Source organism: Panonychus citri, unplaced genomic scaffold, assembly GCF_014898815.1.
Source record: "Panonychus citri isolate SS breed McGregor unplaced genomic scaffold, ASM1489881v1 Contig00092, whole genome shotgun sequence".
NCBI classification, from domain to species: domain Eukaryota; kingdom Metazoa; phylum Arthropoda; class Arachnida; order Trombidiformes; family Tetranychidae; genus Panonychus; species Panonychus citri.
The window spans coordinates 693975-711928 of record NW_026515497.1 but is presented as its reverse complement, the minus strand read 5'-3'; the positions used below and the strand labels follow the sequence as shown (position 1 = coordinate 711928).

The 17954-nt window shown below is 32.7% G+C and overlaps 5 protein-coding genes across 10 annotated transcripts; 3 read left to right on the top strand and 2 right to left on the bottom strand.

Annotated features, from left to right (window-relative positions):
- Positions 1 to 50: 50 nt before the first annotated feature.
- LOC128387693 (serine/threonine-protein kinase RIO3-like) lies at positions 51 to 3868 on the bottom strand. The gene is made up of 5 exons (XM_053346940.1): positions 2981 to 3868; positions 2309 to 2613; positions 1331 to 1923; positions 1072 to 1242; positions 51 to 985 (listed from the first exon to the last, which is right to left on the bottom strand). Exons 1-5 carry the CDS (start codon positions 3472 to 3474, stop codon positions 644 to 646), a joined length of 1905 nt encoding a protein of 634 aa, XP_053202915.1. The 5' UTR covers positions 3475 to 3868; the 3' UTR covers positions 51 to 643.
- A 437-nt stretch (positions 3869 to 4305) lies between these two features.
- Positions 4306 to 6158, top strand: LOC128387682 (phytanoyl-CoA dioxygenase domain-containing protein 1-like). Its single transcript, XM_053346925.1, has 2 exons — positions 4306 to 4312; positions 5512 to 6158. Exons 1-2 carry the CDS (start codon positions 4306 to 4308, stop codon positions 6156 to 6158), a joined length of 654 nt encoding a protein of 217 aa, XP_053202900.1.
- Positions 6159 to 7317: 1159 nt separating this feature from the next.
- Positions 7318 to 8673, top strand: LOC128387703 (phytanoyl-CoA dioxygenase domain-containing protein 1 homolog). The gene is made up of 2 exons (XM_053346954.1): positions 7318 to 7479; positions 7637 to 8673. Exon 2 carries the CDS (start codon positions 7649 to 7651, stop codon positions 8492 to 8494), a length of 846 nt encoding a protein of 281 aa, XP_053202929.1. The 5' UTR covers positions 7318 to 7479; positions 7637 to 7648; the 3' UTR covers positions 8495 to 8673.
- Positions 8674 to 9148: 475 nt separating this feature from the next.
- LOC128387701 (sideroflexin-1-like) lies at positions 9149 to 12007 on the top strand. The gene is given in 9 exon segments (XM_053346952.1): positions 9149 to 9529; positions 10210 to 10443; positions 10580 to 10750; positions 10833 to 10931; positions 11004 to 11015; positions 11017 to 11163; positions 11240 to 11367; positions 11432 to 11531; positions 11616 to 12007. Coding segments are annotated over 8 exon segments (978 nt in total). The 5' UTR covers positions 9149 to 9529; positions 10210 to 10267; the 3' UTR covers positions 11761 to 12007.
- Positions 12008 to 13897: 1890 nt separating this feature from the next.
- On the bottom strand, positions 13898 to 17837 carry LOC128387653 (syndetin-like). 6 transcript variants are annotated; one of them, XM_053346892.1, is made up of 5 exons: positions 17173 to 17837; positions 16752 to 17030; positions 15004 to 16477; positions 14837 to 14933; positions 13898 to 14739 (listed from the first exon to the last, which is right to left on the bottom strand). In XM_053346892.1, the coding sequence occupies exons 2-5, from the start codon at positions 16897 to 16899 to the stop codon at positions 14119 to 14121; spliced, it is 2340 nt and encodes a 779-aa protein (XP_053202867.1). In that variant the 5' UTR covers positions 16900 to 17030; positions 17173 to 17837; the 3' UTR covers positions 13898 to 14118. The 6 variants fall into 6 exon arrangements, with proteins under 6 accessions (XP_053202867.1, XP_053202866.1, XP_053202868.1 ...); XM_053346891.1 differs by having other exon boundaries at positions 16752 to 16958; XM_053346893.1 differs by having other exon boundaries at positions 16752 to 16955.
- Between the last annotated feature and the right edge of the window lie 117 nt (positions 17838 to 17954).

Genomic DNA, 17954 nt, shown 5'->3' with positions numbered 1-17954 from the left:
AATTCTGTCATCTATGTTACGATCAAAGTAATTAAGATAAATTATCTCGATTAAATCAGAGGAAATTATTTTATTGTAACAATTGAATGAGTTTTGTTTTTCTCATTCAATCAAACCTAAACTTGGATAATAAACAAATCAAGTTGATTTAGTGAAATTAAAACCATTTGATTAGATTTAATTGTGAGATTTCATTGCCACATTAATTTTATTGAGTTGACTTTTTTTTTGCAAATTTTGTATCACTTGGTTGTAATTTTTTTCTCTCCAACTAATTAACGTTATAAATTAGACAATGAAAGGTTTAATTAGTGATTGCGATTCAACTGATCAGGATCATTTAGGTTTCCAATGATTAAATCCGAGATTGTTATAATTAACGATATTGTGACAGTTAAGTTGATTTTCTTGACCATCACAATGTCCAATTGTCTTTTTTTTTTGGTGATTTTTACTTTCTTTGTACATTTGACGATCGAAGGTGAACATTTGGCTTCCCATTGGAACCTCGAATTTTTTTTTCAAATATTTTGTTACTCTTATTGTTTTTTTTTGAATTTCTATTCGTTTTTCAAGAGCGTTTTTTTTTGTTTACTTCTCACAGTTGATTAAATTTTCATTGATAGTTAATTTTAGTCCTCGGTCAATGAGATGGTCGTTTCTTTCGAGAACCATTTGATGATGATCCAGTTGAAGAGGAAGAGGAAGATGAGTAACAAGGTGTTCCTTTAGATTGATATTTATTGTTATTTCCGTTGAGAGCAGCGTTTTCCCTTTCGAGGACACTTCGTTCAAACAATTCCTCGAAATTGTCCACTTTACTGTTTACTCCATAGGTCAATAGTTCAACGTTTCGTTCATAATCTACTATATTAGCAAGATGATCGATATCTCCTAGATCATTTCCTTCCAATTCTTTGCCAGTAATATCATAGAAAAGTTCACCGCTTGATCTGATCTCTTGTAGGCCACATTTTTCGAAAAACTGTTAACCAAAAAAGATGGAAAAAAGAATAACATTAGAAAAAGAACAAAGTAAGTAGAATCGAAAATCGAAAATTAAAAATTTACCTTGGTAACATTGAGACAATCTCGCGAAAGAAAATGGAGTGAGAAGGGATGATTAGTGAGAACCGATTGACTCACATCGATAACCCAAACTTTGTTGGAATACCAAAGTAAATTGTATTCACTTAAATCACCATGAATCAATTCACATTTACCGTACATCTTTTTCATTATCTAAAACAGAAAATTTTGAAGAAAGAAAAATGAATTTACAAAATTAAATCAATTGAGGTAATCAAATTGATTCTCAATAATTAATCACCTCAACAACATTTTGGTAAGCTTGAGATAATTGAGTTGATGATAGTTTAGCATCTTTCAGTGATGGAGCGTGTTTACCATCCATCCCAATAAATTTCATCACAAGAATATGATCTTTTAGCATAACAACTTCGGGACAAGGGATACCTGCTCTCTTAATTCGGATTAAATTGTGCATCTCTTTTTCAGCCCATAAATGGATTATCTTGCGTGGATTTTGCCGTGAAAATTTATCCTTAAATCTATGATCATCTTTGATGTAAGCCTCACGATTTTTAAACTCATTTAGGGTTGTCTTGTAAACTTTAATTGCCACCTCACCACAGGTTATCTGTTTCTCGGGGTCACCGCCAATACCATGGTAAACATGTGATTCTTTACCGGTTGAAATTGTACCGTTAACCTCATCCAAGATACCACGATTAAGCAATTTATAAAGGGAAAGACGAGTCTTTTCATCCATAACATGTTCAACGGTAGATTTTTCCTTGGCCTGGCGAAGTCGAGCTGCTCGTTTACTTTCCTTCTTTGAATGAACCTTGAGGGCATTGAAAACGTTGTTGTTCAATTTCATATCAAACCCACCACCGTCTCCTATGTTATATCAAAAATATCAATTTGATTGTTATCTTAAATTGAGACAAAACCAATTCAAAATGAGAGTATGTTGATGGTGACAAAGTGGTTGATAAAGAGGATAATGATAGTTAATTATTTTCTGTTAATATTCATCAATAATAACGGGATAACTTCCTGAATATCCGTATAATCAAAGTCATTTAGATCATTGAGTCAAATGATCAATTACTCATAGTCACTTAAATTCAGTTCAATTTTGTGAATGGGTTTTAAATTCAATCTTTTTTTTTTCTCTTTCTCTATGAATGTTGTTATTGTGATGGTAAATGTGATGGATAGAAATATGAGAGATAAAGATTTGGATAAATAATGGTCATAACAATTAAGATCCTGAACGTACCTGTTTTAACAGCGACATCAAAATCCATCACTCGACAAGCATTCCGACGACCACAAACCGTTGGGTCATGTTTCGTGGTGTAAGAACCTTCAGCATTTTTAGCAAAACCTTTTCTTCCAAGTGTAATTGCTGATGTACCTTTCTCAACACTGGAAAATGAATCCCATTCACGATATTCCCCACCAGGTATTGTATCATCTTCAACGTCAGATTCACTTGTTGATGAATTGGGAATCGGACGAGAAGGACAAAAAGATACACTGACACTTTCCTGCTTATTGGTTGTTGTCACGGTTTCCTTTTGGCTACAGGTGAAAAGAGAGAAAGATAAATTATTAGATAATTAGAAATAAAAAGAATGAAGGAAAAAATCTATAAGATAAAATATTGGAAAAGGAAATAGTTGAAGTGGTAATGATTGACTATTCCACTAATTCAGACAAAAACAAAACCTAAATTAATTCCTAGGCTTTGATGATCTCAAGTAACAAATTGAAAGAGAGAAAATCTTCTGAAAAAGGAAATAGAAAACAGGTTAAATTAACATTAGGTTAACCTGAATGATGACAGAATCTATGGTTAAATGTAACAAGTAGCTGTTATTACCTCATCTTTAAATGTTTCAATGATAAATTGGAAAATTGAACAAGTAGAAAAAGATAAATATATTACCTTTCAAGGTGATCATTGAACTCTTTGTCAAACTCTTCTTGTAGCATTTGAGCCAAAAGCAGATCATTGTCAGTAGATTCATTATCATCTGGAATTTGGAAATCACCTGTAACTGTTTCAATTGGATTCAATAATTTGCTATCATCGTTTAAATCAGTTGATAGAGTCTCGGTCGTATTAACCAGTTGATTGGTAAAATTTTCTCCTGGTAATCCTTCTTTCTCCATCAAATAAGATGCATATTGTTCATTCATTATCTCACCAAAAGATACCTCAGGAATCATTTCTTTCTCGATCCTATCACTTACTCCTTTTTCACCTTCACAACCATAGACAATCTTTTCAACCCTTAGTTTACCGCCACCATCATGATTACCAGGTTCAATCTTCCCTTGGACACTTCCTTTGTCATCCTTATGGTTATTGGCAGGATTGATTCCATTGGAAACGTTAGATAAACCTTCAGTTAATTTTCTTTTATCCCAACAAGACATTTTGACTATGAATGATGTAATGTAAAAAAATTGGCTCAAAGAGAACAAAAAAATTGATGAGATTATTTATACAATTAATGAAATAATTTATAAATTTATATATATATGTACACTTATTTATATAATAAGTATGAAAAAATGATCGTTTTGATGGACTGATTAGTATAAAAAAAGCAAAAGAGGTGAAATTAGAAGAGATGAATTTATAGTAAATAATAAATATCTACGTAAATCTGTACAAACAATGAAAGAGATGAAAGTTACTAGATGATGGAGAGAATTGAAGAAGCCAAATAAGATGATACACAAAAATAAGAATAACGGAATTGAAGATGAAAACAAAAAATATATGAAAAAATGAATAAATTAATCAAAGAAATGATTTAATTGCTCTAAAATCACAATTAAACCAAAAGAAGAAAATTTTTTCTCAACGAAAACTCAATTAAATTGACTCAATTTCTCATCTGAGGCCATATGTTGGTTGCTATGGTTACATTTTAGTAACAAATTCTTTTCGCGGGAATTTCAATTTTCTGTTTAACATTTTCTCTTTTTTTTTATTTTGTGGAGAAAAAGTTTGGGGATTTTCAGGAAGTGGCCGATTTTTCGAGATCGAGTTGATTTATCACAAAGATGTTTGCAGGATATGTTTTCGAATACACAAGGAACGGTTTGTGTGGATTTCGAGACTAAAGGTTGATGTGATTAATGAGAAAATTTGATTATAAGGGTCAGAATTAAGCTCGAAACTTTCTATTCCCATCGTTTGAGTGGCCTCGATTAGGTGAGTTCCCCCCCTGAGATGTCTCTAAAAACGAATGAATTATCATGAATGGTAATTATATTCTCAAAAGTTTTTCCCTCAGGTTAAGATGAGTGTTGAAGGTGAGCCAATCGATCATTTAATTTCCATATTCAATTGATCAATTTACAGTATTTGTTGTTAAAAGTCGATGGATTAGCTAATCTTTTTACTTATCACAAGAAGAAAATTCAACTTTAATTCACTCTGATGGTCAATTCCTTGGCGAAATGATGTATCAAAGTCACTGATTGATTGAGCAAATTTTATGCTCGATCGGCCAATCAATACAAATGAATTGAATCTGAATATTTTATAGAGGGATGAATATGAGTCTCTTTTCATTGATCAACCACAATAGTTAATTACGATTATGATGGTTGACTTGGCAAAAATTCAAACTTAAAATTATCTTGATGATGATCAGTTAGGACTTATAGAGTATCTAAACTAGACAAATTAAAAGTTATTACACTAGTCAATTGAATTTGCAACCGAGGAAAACAAATGCTTATCAATTTGATGTGAAAGTATTGATATAACAACAATGTAATTGACATCCTGATTTGATTTGCACTGAATTTTATTTCATATTATTTATAGTTAATGAAATCTCAAGGACCAACATCAGTAATAATAAGAAGGATTGACAATTAACTAATCAGCCCAGAGGGATGATCAACAATTAAAAAAGAGGTTGATAAACGTGCCAAAACAATTGATTATCATGATAACAAATCTAAATGATTTACAAAATGAACCGGATTTTTAGCCTCTTTCGTTACATAAATAGTCGGTTGAAACAACAGTTGATCACAATTTGAAGTGAACAATTAACAAATTGTCCATTTTATTTTACCTGTTCAACGAAATTATCAACAATCAGGGAATTATCCAGGCAATTAGACTATAGTTAACTTAATTAGTTTTTTGTCCCCTCTGTTCAATTGAATCTAAATCTTTAATTATTAAGTTTTTCTCCTCTTGATTTACTAACTGTTGTTTTTGATTTTTTTCCTAGATTCCACTAATTATGGTCAATTACGAGGCAGAATTGAAAGATTACCATAAAAATGGATATGGACTAATCCATAACTTTCTCTCTCAAGAAGAAGTTGATGAACTCATCAAGTAATTGGCAGATATCGTCGAGAATGTGGACCTAAACGAGCATCGTGCTATCATCACCCCTGGAAATTTGAAACAAACGAGTGATTACTATTTTGCCTCAGGCGATAAAGCGGGTTTCTTTTTCGAGGAAAAAGCTTTCAATGAAAAGGGTGAGCTCATTTTACCTCGCAGTCAATGTTTACAGAAACTTGGTCATGGTCTTCACGTTGAAAACGATAAGTTTATCAAAGTGACCTTTAATGATCGGGTTAAAAGCATCTTAAAGACCATTAAGTTTGTTGATGCAGCCGTTTGTCAGAGTATCCTTGTTTTTAAAAATCCTCGAACTGGTTCAGAAGTGTCTCCCCATAAAGATGCTGAATTTTTATACACCGAACCAGTTGATAGACTCTGCGCTATTTGGGTCGCATTGACCGATGTGACCACAGAAAACGGATGTCTTGAGGTTATTCCAGGTTCTCATGTAGATCCACCCCGACGTCGATTTATCCGATCAGTTGATGAAAACGGAGTCAAGGCAGCTTTCGATAATCCACCAGGATCATATGACGATTCCGCTTTCGTCCCAGTTCCCGTTCCTCGAGGGTCATGTTTAGTCTTCGATGGTTCATTGGTCCATCGGAGTAAACCGAACACCTCAGATAAACCGAGACCCGCTTACGTTGTTCATTTCATTGATGAAGCCGAAAACAAATGGTCTGATAAATGTTGGCTTCAGCTTTCGAAGCCTTTTCCCAGAGTTTATTAATCTAATTCCTCCAACGATTTAAATCATTACTTGATCTACGTTTATAACGACTTTTGGTGACGAAAGAAACGAAAGTTACTAGATGATACACAAAATAATAAGAATAACGGAATTGAAGATGAAAACAAAAAATATATGAAAAAATGAATAAATTAATCAAAGAAATGATTTAATTGCTCTAAAATCACAATTAAACCAAAAGAAGAAAAATTTGTCTCAACGAAAACTAAAGTTCACCATTGAGACTAATTGTTGGTATGGATTAACTAATTTCAAATAATAGAATTTAATCTTGAAAAGTTGAGTAAAAAGATTTGTTAATCCATTGACTCGGATTTAATTGATCGATTGGATTTGATATTCAGATTATCGATTTGGATGTGATTAATACAAAGAGAAAAAATGAAAAAGAATAAGTTTTTATAGAATTTCCTAAGGATAAAACTTACCTGATTTCGAGCGATATTCTCATCTCGATCGTCGATTACTTGACGGAATAACAACAAGGTCACATTCGATTAGCACAATTGCTGTAAATTTCGCGTTCGAACTCATAATTAACACTAATTGTGTCGGTGAGCACTAAATCTGAATTGATTAACTTTGAATATGAGTCTGTGTCTCTTTTCATTGATCAAGTAGATAGACTAAACTGATTTTCTACAATTAGTTAATCAATTGAGATTATGAAAATCTCAATGAATTGATTAACTTGGCAAAAGTTCAAACTTAAAGTTACCTTGTGATGATTAATTAGCTCATAGAGCAGACAAATTAAAAAGTTATCACACTAATCAAGTAATCAATTGAATTTTCAATTGATGAGAAAAATAATCATCAATTTGGTATCAAAGTATAACAACAATGGACTCATCAATTGAATTGATTGAATTGATAGATTATATTAAAACAATTAAAATCGTTCGACTTGATCTTGACGATGTTTAATTCTCGTTAATTGATAATCATCGAGGTGGTGGTGCATTGATTTGCACTGGATTTTGTTTTTAATCACAATTGATTAGTCATTGAAATCTCAAGGATCACCAACATTCAACAATAATAATAATAAGTAGGATTGACAATTAACTAATCAACCCAGTTAGAGGGATGATCAACAATTAAAAAAGGTTGATAAACGTGTCAAAACAATTGATTATCATGATCACGAGTCTCAACGATCTTCCAATTGAATTTAATTCACCATCGATGTCAGTATATAAATAGCCGATCGAAAACGACAATTGATCACAATTAGAAGTGAACAATTAACAAATTGTCCATTTTATTTTACCTGTTCAACGAAATTATCACCAATCAGGTAATTATCTAGTTAATTAGACTAATTTGATTAACTTTTTTGTTCCCTCTGTTCAATTGAATCTAAATCTTTGATCTTATTAAGTTTTCCTCCTCTTGATTTACTAATTGTTATTTTTGATTATTATTTGATTGTTTCTTTGTTGATTTTTTTCTAGATTCCACTAATTATGGTTAATTACGAGGCAGAATTGAAAGATTACCATAAAAATGGATATGGTTTAATTCATAACTTTCTCTCTCAAGAAGAAGTTGATGAACTCGTAAAGGAAATGAAAGATATCGTTGAAAATTTGGACCTAAACGAGCATCGTAGTATCATTGCCCCAGGTAATTTACATCGACCCACGGATTATTATATGGCCTCCGGTGATAAAGCGGGTTTCTTTTTCGAGCAAAAAGCTTTTAATGAAAAAGGCGAACTCATTTTACCTCGAAGTCTTTGTTTACAAAAGCTCGGCCATGGTCTTCACTTGGGCAATGAAAAGTTTTACAAAGTGACCTTTAACGATCGGGTTAAAAGTGTTCTAAAAGCGATCAACTATCAAGATCCAGCCGTTTGTCAAGGTATCGTTGTTTTTAAAAATCCTCGAACTGGTTCAGAAGTGACACCTCATAAAGATCTTGAGTTTTTATTCACCGAACCAGTTGACAGTCTTTGCGCTCTTTGGATCGCATTGACCGATGTGACCACAGAAAACGGATGTCTTGAGGTTATTCCAGGTTCTCATGTAGAACCACCTCATCGTCGATTCATCCGTTCAGTTGATGAGAATGGCGTTAAGGTAGCATTCGATGGTCCACCAAAAGAGTTTGAAGATTCCGCTTTCGTCCCAGTTCCCGTTCCTCGAGGGTCTTGTTTAGTCTTCGACGGTGCATTGGTTCATCGGAGTCAACCGAACACCTCAGATAAACCGAGACCCGCTTACGCTGTTCACGTTATCGATGAAAATAAGGGCAAATGGTCCGATAAATGTTGGCTTCAAATCTCAAGACCTTTTCCCAAAGTCTATTAATCTAAATAGTATAATTCAAAAACTCCCAACGATTTAAATCGTTACCACCCAACGATCGTTGTTCCAATAAAACCCAACCAATACAAGTATCATAAGATAATCATTTTTCTCAAATTATGATTTAAAACTACTAATTGTATCAACTAATTAACTGAATCAGTAAAAATATTCAACTTGCACCAACTTGTCTATCATATTTATTGATTGGAATGAATAAAAAAAATTCAATTCAGTTTCAGAACTTAATACAGACAATATCTGATAACCACCAAGTTGATTTAAGAATTTGTTTTAATTCAACTAATCAATTTCGTCTAAATGTTGATTAATATTTCAACATGATCTTTGATTAGTTTGCATTAATATTAATCTCAAACGATTTTCATAACCTTAACAACAATTGAATCGATTATGATTAAAGATTAACAGTGATTTATATTGTTCTAATTATCTGGCTTAGGTTGTAACTAAAGGATAAAATTAAAAGAACTGAATCAATTGTGATTATCATGTTCGAAAGAGCAATTAAATTTATCGTTCAATTTGGTTACGAAATTAAACCTTTCGGTTGCCTAGCAACCAGAAATTTCTCATAGACTTTGTTTATTTTTTTCTTCATCACTTTTCTCATTTTTCTCTTTATTTTTCTCTCTCTCTCTCTCTCTCACTTATTTCTCATTCTCTTTCTCTCCCTCACATTTATCATCATCTTCATCGTTACCACAACGCAAAATCTTCATCTTCCCATGATAATTTTGTCTCTTCCATTGGATTTTCCTTGTTTCAATATTTTTCTCTATTCTATTTACAATTTTGTTGTGATTTTTTCCAATTCGTTGGGATTAAGGTGTTAATTCAATTCTGTGAATTAAATCAATCCACTGAATTTATCTTCATCAGATTATGTTCCCTATTGTTAAATCTTGATGAATACACTTGTAGATTACAATCATCATCGTGCATTTATGATAAATCTTTAATTTCGTCAATCATTTTCTCTCTTGTTTATTTTCCCTCTTTCAGCTTTTCCATCAGGTAAGATCATCAGTAATTTCTGCTCCTCCTCAATTAACTCTAATTCAATAGAATCAATTATTTCGTATATAATAACAAACCAATATCCATCCACATATTCACATACGTGGATACAATTATCAGGCAGTAACATGAGAGTAAACAGATAGCAGATTTTTTTTCCAATCAAATTATTGAGAAAATTCTGGTCTCGTATTACAATTTCAATGAGAGTAATCACTTTGTTTTTACAATTGTAACAAATTCTTCCTCGATTACTATTAATTGACTGATTACTTGGTAACAAGAAAATTGCTCAATAACCTCAACTGGTAGTTCTATGGTAGAGATTTGGGTTATCTGGTTAGTTGAGACATTCCCTTAGCATCTATTGCCTTTTTCTTTAAGATTTCAAGATAATTTTAGAGTTGATTACGATTCTAATATCTAGTTTTTCTTACTCTTCCATCTTCATTATCATCAAACATGATTAAATTTCCTGTGATCTCTCTCATTCTCTCTCTCAAATCATATCTTATCTCTCAAGATGAACACATCGTTTTTGAACCAATGTCCTTCAATGGATAAATGATTGATCATCAAGAAGTTGTTTTCATTGATTTTCAAATTCTTCTTCTTCTTCTACCTTACTAACTGATTATTAAATTGTTCTTTTTCCTTTCCTCTCTCTCTCTCTATAGTATCTTCTGTTTACACCCTGGTTACTGAATCCACTGTTTACATATCACATCTGACGACATGGAACCAGCACCAAGTGTAATTGCCAAAAGGATGATAGACATTGAATCGCCTCGTTACGATCAAAGTACTTACCTGGGTCGAGCTAAACACTTTTTCGTTGTCACCAATCCATTGAATTTATTCAAACCTTCATCTGAACTTGTTAAGGCTAAACAAGTTGTTGAAGATTACAGGTTAGCAGAATGATGAGAAAATTAATCCAAACTCATTCACTCATGGGAATATCGTCAGAATCTAATTGAACTTTCTCTCTCTCTTCAACAATCAACACTCCAAATTACCCTGAATTATCAACTGTATTTATTACAGAAATGGTAAAGATATTGGCCCATTAACCGAGGATCAACTCTGGTATTACAAATATCTTTATGACAGTGCTCATCATCCGGAAACAGGGGAAAAACAACTCATTATTGGTCGGATGTCGGCTCAAGTACCAATGAATATGTTCATTACTGGTTGCATGTTAACTTTTTACAAGTAGGATCAATTAACCAAATTCTCATTTGATTAACTTTCTTGGTTAACTCAATTTCTCTCATTTTATTTAATCTCTTTTCAGGAGCACTAAACAAGTAATCTTTTGGCAATGGTTTAATCAGTCTTTCAATGCAGTCGTTAATTATACTAATAGAAGTGGAACATCTGATATTCCAATTTCGTAAGTCGTATCGTAAAGATTAACTGATTTACCTTGAATATTATCTAATACAAATTGTGCTTCTGTCATTAGTCAATTAGGTACTTTATGCTTTCGCAACGAGTGGGGCTTTGGTCACTGCCTTGGGTCTCAATAGTTTAGTCAAAAGAGCTCCCCCACTGGTCGGTCGATTTGTACCTTTTTGTGCTGTCGCTGCGGCGAATTGTGTTAACATTCCCATGATGCGATCAAAGTAATTAATTCACTGTCATTCTCTTGCTTAATTTGTGGCTCATTGATTGACTTTTTTTTCTCTCTCTTGTTAATAGAGAAATTCGAGAAGGTATCACTCTCTATGACGAGAATAATAACCCGGTCGGAGAATCGAAAGTGGCAGCGCAAAAGGCTATTACTCAGGTCGTTCTTTCGAGAATTGGAATGGCTGCTCCTGGAATGAGTTAGTCTCTTTTTTAATTGCTACGATTATGAACTAATTCTAACTTTTCTTTTTTTCAATCAAGCTTTACCGCCTATTTTAATGAACTATCTTGAGAAAAGAGGATTTCTCAGGCGAATGCCCTGGATCAATGCTCCACTTCAAGTCGTAATCTGTGGTTTCTTGTGAGTTATTAGTTCGGAAATTTGTTTATAACTTCTAATTGAATTAAATTTCATATTTTTTTCTCTCTTTCTCCGGAAATTCAGCTTAATATTCACAACTCCATTATGCTGTGCACTTTTCCCTCAAAAAAGCTCAATATTATTGGACCAAATTGAACCAGAACTTCGTGAAGAATTGAAGAAACTGCCTCAACCCCCGGAAAAATTATATTACAACAAAGGATTGTAAATATAATCAATTAAAACATTTCCAAAGTTCCAATAGGACATCATCTTCCCTCTCTTTACTCGGAATCAAACGAACAGTTTAATTGTTTACCAATGGATCTAAGATTTAAACAGAAAGGAAAATTAATAATCGAAGGAAAAAAAATCACTTATTGAATTTGTGTGTTCGAATATCAATATTTTAACAATTATTTTCTAAATTGTAGTTACTACCCATCTTGTTGATCATTAAAATAATATTATTGTTATGACTGTTGTGAGACTTCAAAGTCCAAAGTAATTTAACTTTGATTTGTTTGCCAAAAACAATTATTTCCTATTTGATTTGGAAGGGAAAACAAGTTTAAAGTTGAGTTAATTGATTACTTTCTAATTAAGATTGAAACATGATCAATTGGAAAGATGATTAACAACTAACTGTAACTGATTAACTGAGTACTCTACTGTACAAAAAATTTCATCAAAATTGCAAATTCGCGTTTTTAAACCGACAAAATATCGCGAGTTGACTTCAGTCGACTTTAGTCGACCGCCACTTGATTTTCTCGTCAGTCAGTTACTTGGCTAAAAACTGACTTCGGTATCTACTAAAAAGAATAAATCAATGAACAGAACGAACAATATCTTAAAAGTCGCGGCAATAGTCACTCATGTGAGGCGCTTCAGTGTCGCCTTGACTACTCCGAGCAGTAGTTACAGGTAGATACCGAAGTGAGTGAAGATTTTATTAGCCGGCTAAAAGCACAAATTTGCAACCATTAGCTAACCTTAGCTAGCTATTAGTCGATTAGCCAATTAGCCATTTATCAAAGTGGCTAAGATGCATTAATACAACAATTAAACCTAAAGTTAACTAATTAAATCAATTTCTTTGATACTCAAAGGTGCTTTGAGTCTATGAAACATCCAAAAATCAAAAAAAAAATTTTGAGATCGCAACTTTGATTAGCGCGGGTATTTTTGGTTTGATAGTTGATCTTTTTAAATCAAAAATTAATTGTCTGTTTCTAGATAATCAAGGTAAAACATTTGCAGAATTTCACAAATAGATTTTTTCTATAATCTAAATCGATATTTAAATAGGTTTTTAACCAATAATGAATGATTTTAAGGTGATTCGAGGTAGCTAAGTTACTTAAAAGATAAGCGACCATAAACCGGCTAAGCGAACGCGACTGCTGGCTAAAGCCATTTGGTTTGAAATTGGCTATTAGCTAGCTAATGTTCACTCACTTCGGTATCTAGTTACAGGGTGGTAAGAAAGTTTGTTCCTCAGGGCGAGGCTTAAAATGCGTTTGGTACATAGGTATGCTGTATGCTTAATCGCAGGTCTCCTTCCGCATCCGGATAGAAACCATTCTAGTTTACTTACGATTTTAGATCGATTCTTATTGTTAACAGCCTAATTCTAGATCGATAATTTCAGTTATTGAAATTCACTTCATTGGATAATTTCAGTTTATTTAGAATTGATTCTTTGTTCTGAAATTTGATATAATTATTTTCGTTTTGTCTCTCAATAACTTTTAAATCAGTTGATTTTGTTTGTAAGTTTTCAATTCCAACTAAACATGGTTAGAATTAGTTTTGGAATACGAGATTACAAAAAGTACACTCGAGAGTTTGAAAATGCTCTATTTGAATGGGTTGGTGACCATTATCAAAAGAATACTTTGAATAAGGTTCCAGTGTTGAATACGGCCCAACAGCGCAATTTGTGCGGTCTATTCATTAGAGGAAATGATCATCGATTGAATTGGAAAGTCACGCGAAACTCTGTTGTCCAAGATCTTGAATCCAGTAGCCAAAATCACTCATGGTCTGTGGAAGAGGTAAAATCTCATTATCTCATCTTAACTTCAGGCATTGAAACGTTCGATGGACTTCAAGGTGATGAAAATCTTGCGAGATGGCTGAAAAATAGAGATCTTGATTTAGCCGAACAGTGACCTTTGACAGTAACCAGTGACCTTGGAACTGAGTCAACGCCTGAACCAACATCCTCCAAATTTGGTTAACTTGAATCTCTTGAAATCAAATCATTTAAATTTTGTAATCATCAGGCCCTTCGATTATTATAATTGAAATCTGACAACTTGTAAAACACGAACAATTGATTAAAATCATATTCAGTTAAATGGTAACAAGAAAATTTGTTTAATTGTTTTGATTGTGAATATAAATTAAATTAACATTTGCACATTCGAAAGTTAAATGAATCGCTGAGAATCATGAATGAACAATTTAGAGTTAGAAAAGAAAGTAAGATACAAAGAGAGAAAGAGAGAAAGGAAGATAAAGATGAGAGAGAGAGAGCTACAATTATAATTTCTGTAATTATGTTTGTTGATAATTAAATTTAGTGTCTTGTCTCGTTATTTGTTGAATTTGGACAATTTTGATTATCAAATTTGTTTTCAATGATGGCTAGAAGACGAGTCTTAACTCTCTTCTCAGAGGCAATACAATTAACTAATGAAACTAATTGTCGTTGGGTATATTCATTACGAGACATTAACCATTGCTCGAGGGCATCGTCCATCAGGTAATAAGCTTTTATATATTCTTCAACCAATTCTCTTTCCGGTATTGGTTTGATTGCGGTCATTTTTTCAGCTTTGGTTAAAAATTCTTGGTAATCTAATTGCATAAGAGCTCGACCAGCGGGTGTACATTTTTTGGCCATTGAATATCCTTCGACAAAGGTTCGATTGGCCAATTTCAGAACTGATGACCATAACATATCTTTAGCTTCTTGGGGAATTTTAGCTTCAAGTGAGGAGCAAATTTTTTCCAATCGATAGGAAAACAATTGAATCTCCTTCAATAAACAATCAACGTAACTATTATGCATGGTCGGTATTTCCGTTAAATCCCAACGGACATTTTCAACTGTTGATAAAATTGACTCGATATTAATTGATCTAATTGCAACCAACATATAACAAGGATAACGTAAGTCCTGAGCAACTGATACAGCCTGTTGATGGGGAAAACAAGACAACTTGTTAAAACTTATTCACTAAATTATTTGGAATCGACCAACAATCAACCAATAATGAGTAATTAATTGTTACCTGTGAATAGTATTTGTCAAGAATTGAATGTTTACCAGATGGAATAAGATCTCGGAAAAATTGTTGTAAAGTATTTAATTGTGAAGCAAGGAACATCCTAAAAGGGAATAGAAAGAGAAACAAAATTAGTTAATTGTTTGTGAAATTTTCTTTTCGCTGATTCTTACACTGATTCAATTCCGACAATTCTCTCGGCTAAACCATGAAGATTTTCAGGACATAAATTACGATCCATAAGGCCCATTGATTGTATTGTCGATGGATGTTGATCAAGATCATTTGTCTCATTGATCAGATCGGTTTTCATTGAAGACTCAATTCGTGCAAGGCAGGATTTAAAACGCAAGGAAAGACAATTGTTACGAACTTCGCTAATTTCCTTGGCGAAAAAGGTGTAAACTGTATAAAAATAGTAATCAAATAAATGGAATATGGATAATAAAATATCAAATGCAATTTGCCGGAGGAGAAACATGATCTGCATATATTTTCCGATGAGACGAACAACGTAAAGACTTGTATTGGTCACCAAAGGTCCTTCATTGTAACAATTGTTGACTCTTTTATCATTATCACCACAATTTGTTGTCGTTGTTGTTTTATTTGAATCTAATGTCATCTCATCATCAAGTTCATCTTCCGATGTATCATCACCACCTCCTCCTTTATTGGTTGTCCTTTCCAATTCTCTGATGATACTATCACTTGCATCTTCATTTTCCAAGCAAATATTATCAAAAGGATTTTCAATTGCACCGGAAGAATCGTTCAAAAGTGAATCACGGAAAAAGTTACACTTCTCAGGTGACCCTTGACCTGGTGGTCCACTTGTTTCACTAGCAGCTAATGAAAGGTTACCCAATGAATAAGTACGTAAAGGTTTAAGAAATTTAAACTCTTGAAGGTCAAAACATTGGAAACCATTTTTAACTGGACACACAGTCCATGATTCATTTTCCAGGTACATTCGTAATTCATCCAGTCGAGTTTTGTGATAATGATTGAAATAATTAACTGTCTTAGCGTGAAGGGTTTCTTCAAATTCGGTTGAATTGTTGTCACAAAATTCTGATCCAATGTCCATCATTCGTCGGGAAATTCTCAATATTGTCATAAGCTCTTCAAATGAACAGGTTGACATGTCATGACTTTGAACTAAAAGTCGTAACTTTTGTTGTGCTTCTTGCCAAATTCGTCCCAATCCATGTTCGAGTTTTTGTAAAATGAATCGACGATTAAAATCCGCTTCCACTTGATCTTCTTCCTCTTCAATTTCACCAATTGTTTCATCAGCTGAATTACCATTAACAGCCTCAGGTCCACCACCATCACAACCAGTATCATCTTCAATGTCACTTGTATCACCTTTATCTGAATTAATTATTGAATTTGTTGTAATTGTTGCTGCAGCAATTGAACGTTCTTCACCTTCATCACCATAACCACTGATTCCACCTTCATTTCCCGTATCCAATGGTTGACATTTACTATTTTGTTCACTTTCATGAGGTAAATGATCCTCATTATTGTTGATGTTATTCAGATTAATTGTATTTGCGTTATTTGAATCAATTTCACATTGATGGAAATATAAAATGCGTTTATAGTTGAGTAAAATGTTAAATAAAGATTTGCTGAGATCTATCAAACAGGGTATAAAACACTCGTTGGTTACATATTTACACAATTCTTTATACTCTTTTTTACGAAAATTATCAATCTTTTTAACCTCAACTGAACATAATTCAACATAACCATGAACCACACCAAAGGCTTTATCACTAATTGCGGTTGCAAAATGCATACACAGTGAATCCATCGAGGTTTGGGTTTTACCCAACAACGAGAAACTGTCATGGAATATTTTCTTTCACCATAAGGTTAACCATTGTTTACATCTATTGATTATACTTACTCAGTTCACTTTCAACCTTATCAAGAATATAATTTAAGCTCTCAAAAGATCCAAGTTGATAGTCTATCTTGAAAATGTCTTCATCAATTCCATCAAGAATCTGTTGGTCATTCTCTTCATCCATGATGATGTTGGGGGTAGTGCACATGTAGAGAGAGATATAATTCTATATACACCAGGAGATAATTAATCAGGTGAGAAATCCTTCTATACATAAATTAGAAATAGAAACGAAATAGAATTTCAAAATATAAACAAAGCAAAAATCAAATAGAAAACCTGAAAAAAAAATAGAATAGAAAAAAATTTTCTTAATAACCAATAGGAAAAAAAAGGTGTAAGGTGGTTTGAAATAAGAAGAACAATCAAATTAGATTATCATTTGATTTGTTGATTATTTGTTGAGAACAATTTAACTCACCAACTCATAAATGGCCTCCGATCATTTAATTGACAATCTCGATTAATTAGAATTGACCAATCATGATGGTAACAATCAACAAGAGAAAAACAAATTAACTCAATTGTAGACACACACACCTAGAGGGGGTAATCACCTGAGCGAATGTGGGATCATCTTAACATTGCGTAATGAGAATAATTAATTTAATTGTTTTTCTCTTTCATTTTTATCGTTGTTCCATATAACCTTTATACTGTTCCTCAGATTCAAAAGCCTCAGTCTCCGGAAGCTTAAATTTTCTAAGACGAATAAACCTTTGTTTCAAATTGTTAGTGGTTGTTGACATATTGATATAAAATGATAATCAAGATTATTTGAGAGGGAGAAAGAAAAAGGGAGAGAGAGAGAAAGATACAGACAGACAAATAGAGAGAGAGAGAGCGAGAGAGCGAGAGGAGGTAGAGAAAAAAAGAAATAGAATATCAAGATGAGAAATTGATTAAAGATACAGAAATTTAAATTGGTTGAAGAACCAAGCACAGAGTTAATCGAAATTAACACAAAATTACATTTAATTTAGATATTCCATGTAAATTGAGAGAGAGAAAGAGAGAGACCAAAAATATAATAATAAATGGAAAAATAAAAATAAAAACAAGTTGAACAAGTGACAGAAACAGAGATATAAAAGAGAAAATGAAAAAACCACCTGACACAATTCATAGATGGAGTTGCGATCGTTTAAAAAGAACAAAATGTAAAGAGGGAAATTTAAATTCCATCGAAAATCGATTGTGTTA

Bases quoted from the DNA above. Each gene is read 5' to 3' on its own strand.
- LOC128387693 (XM_053346940.1), bottom strand. From the start codon at position 3,474: ATGTCTTGTTGGGATAAAAGAAAATTAACTGAAGGTTTATCTAACGTT. The intron at 1,243-1,330 runs GTGATTAATTAT...TTTCTGTTTTAG, and splicing joins CTTACCAAAATGTTGTTGAG to ATAATGAAAAAGATGTACGG. The intron at 986-1,071 runs GTAAATTTTTAA...TTTGGTTAACAG, and splicing joins ATTGTCTCAATGTTACCAAG to TTTTTCGAAAAATGTGGCCT.
- LOC128387703 (XM_053346954.1), top strand. From the start codon at position 7,649: ATGGTTAATTACGAGGCAGAATTGAAAGATTACCATAAAAATGGATAT.
- LOC128387653 (XM_053346890.1), bottom strand. From the start codon at position 16,655: ATGGATTCACTGTGTATGCATTTTGCAACCGCAATTAGTGATAAAGCC. The intron at 14,934-15,003 runs GTAAGAATCAGC...ATTCCCTTTTAG, and splicing joins ATTGTCGGAATTGAATCAGT to GATGTTCCTTGCTTCACAAT. The intron at 14,740-14,836 runs GTAACAATTAAT...CCCCATCAACAG, and splicing joins TTGACAAATACTATTCACAG to GCTGTATCAGTTGCTCAGGA.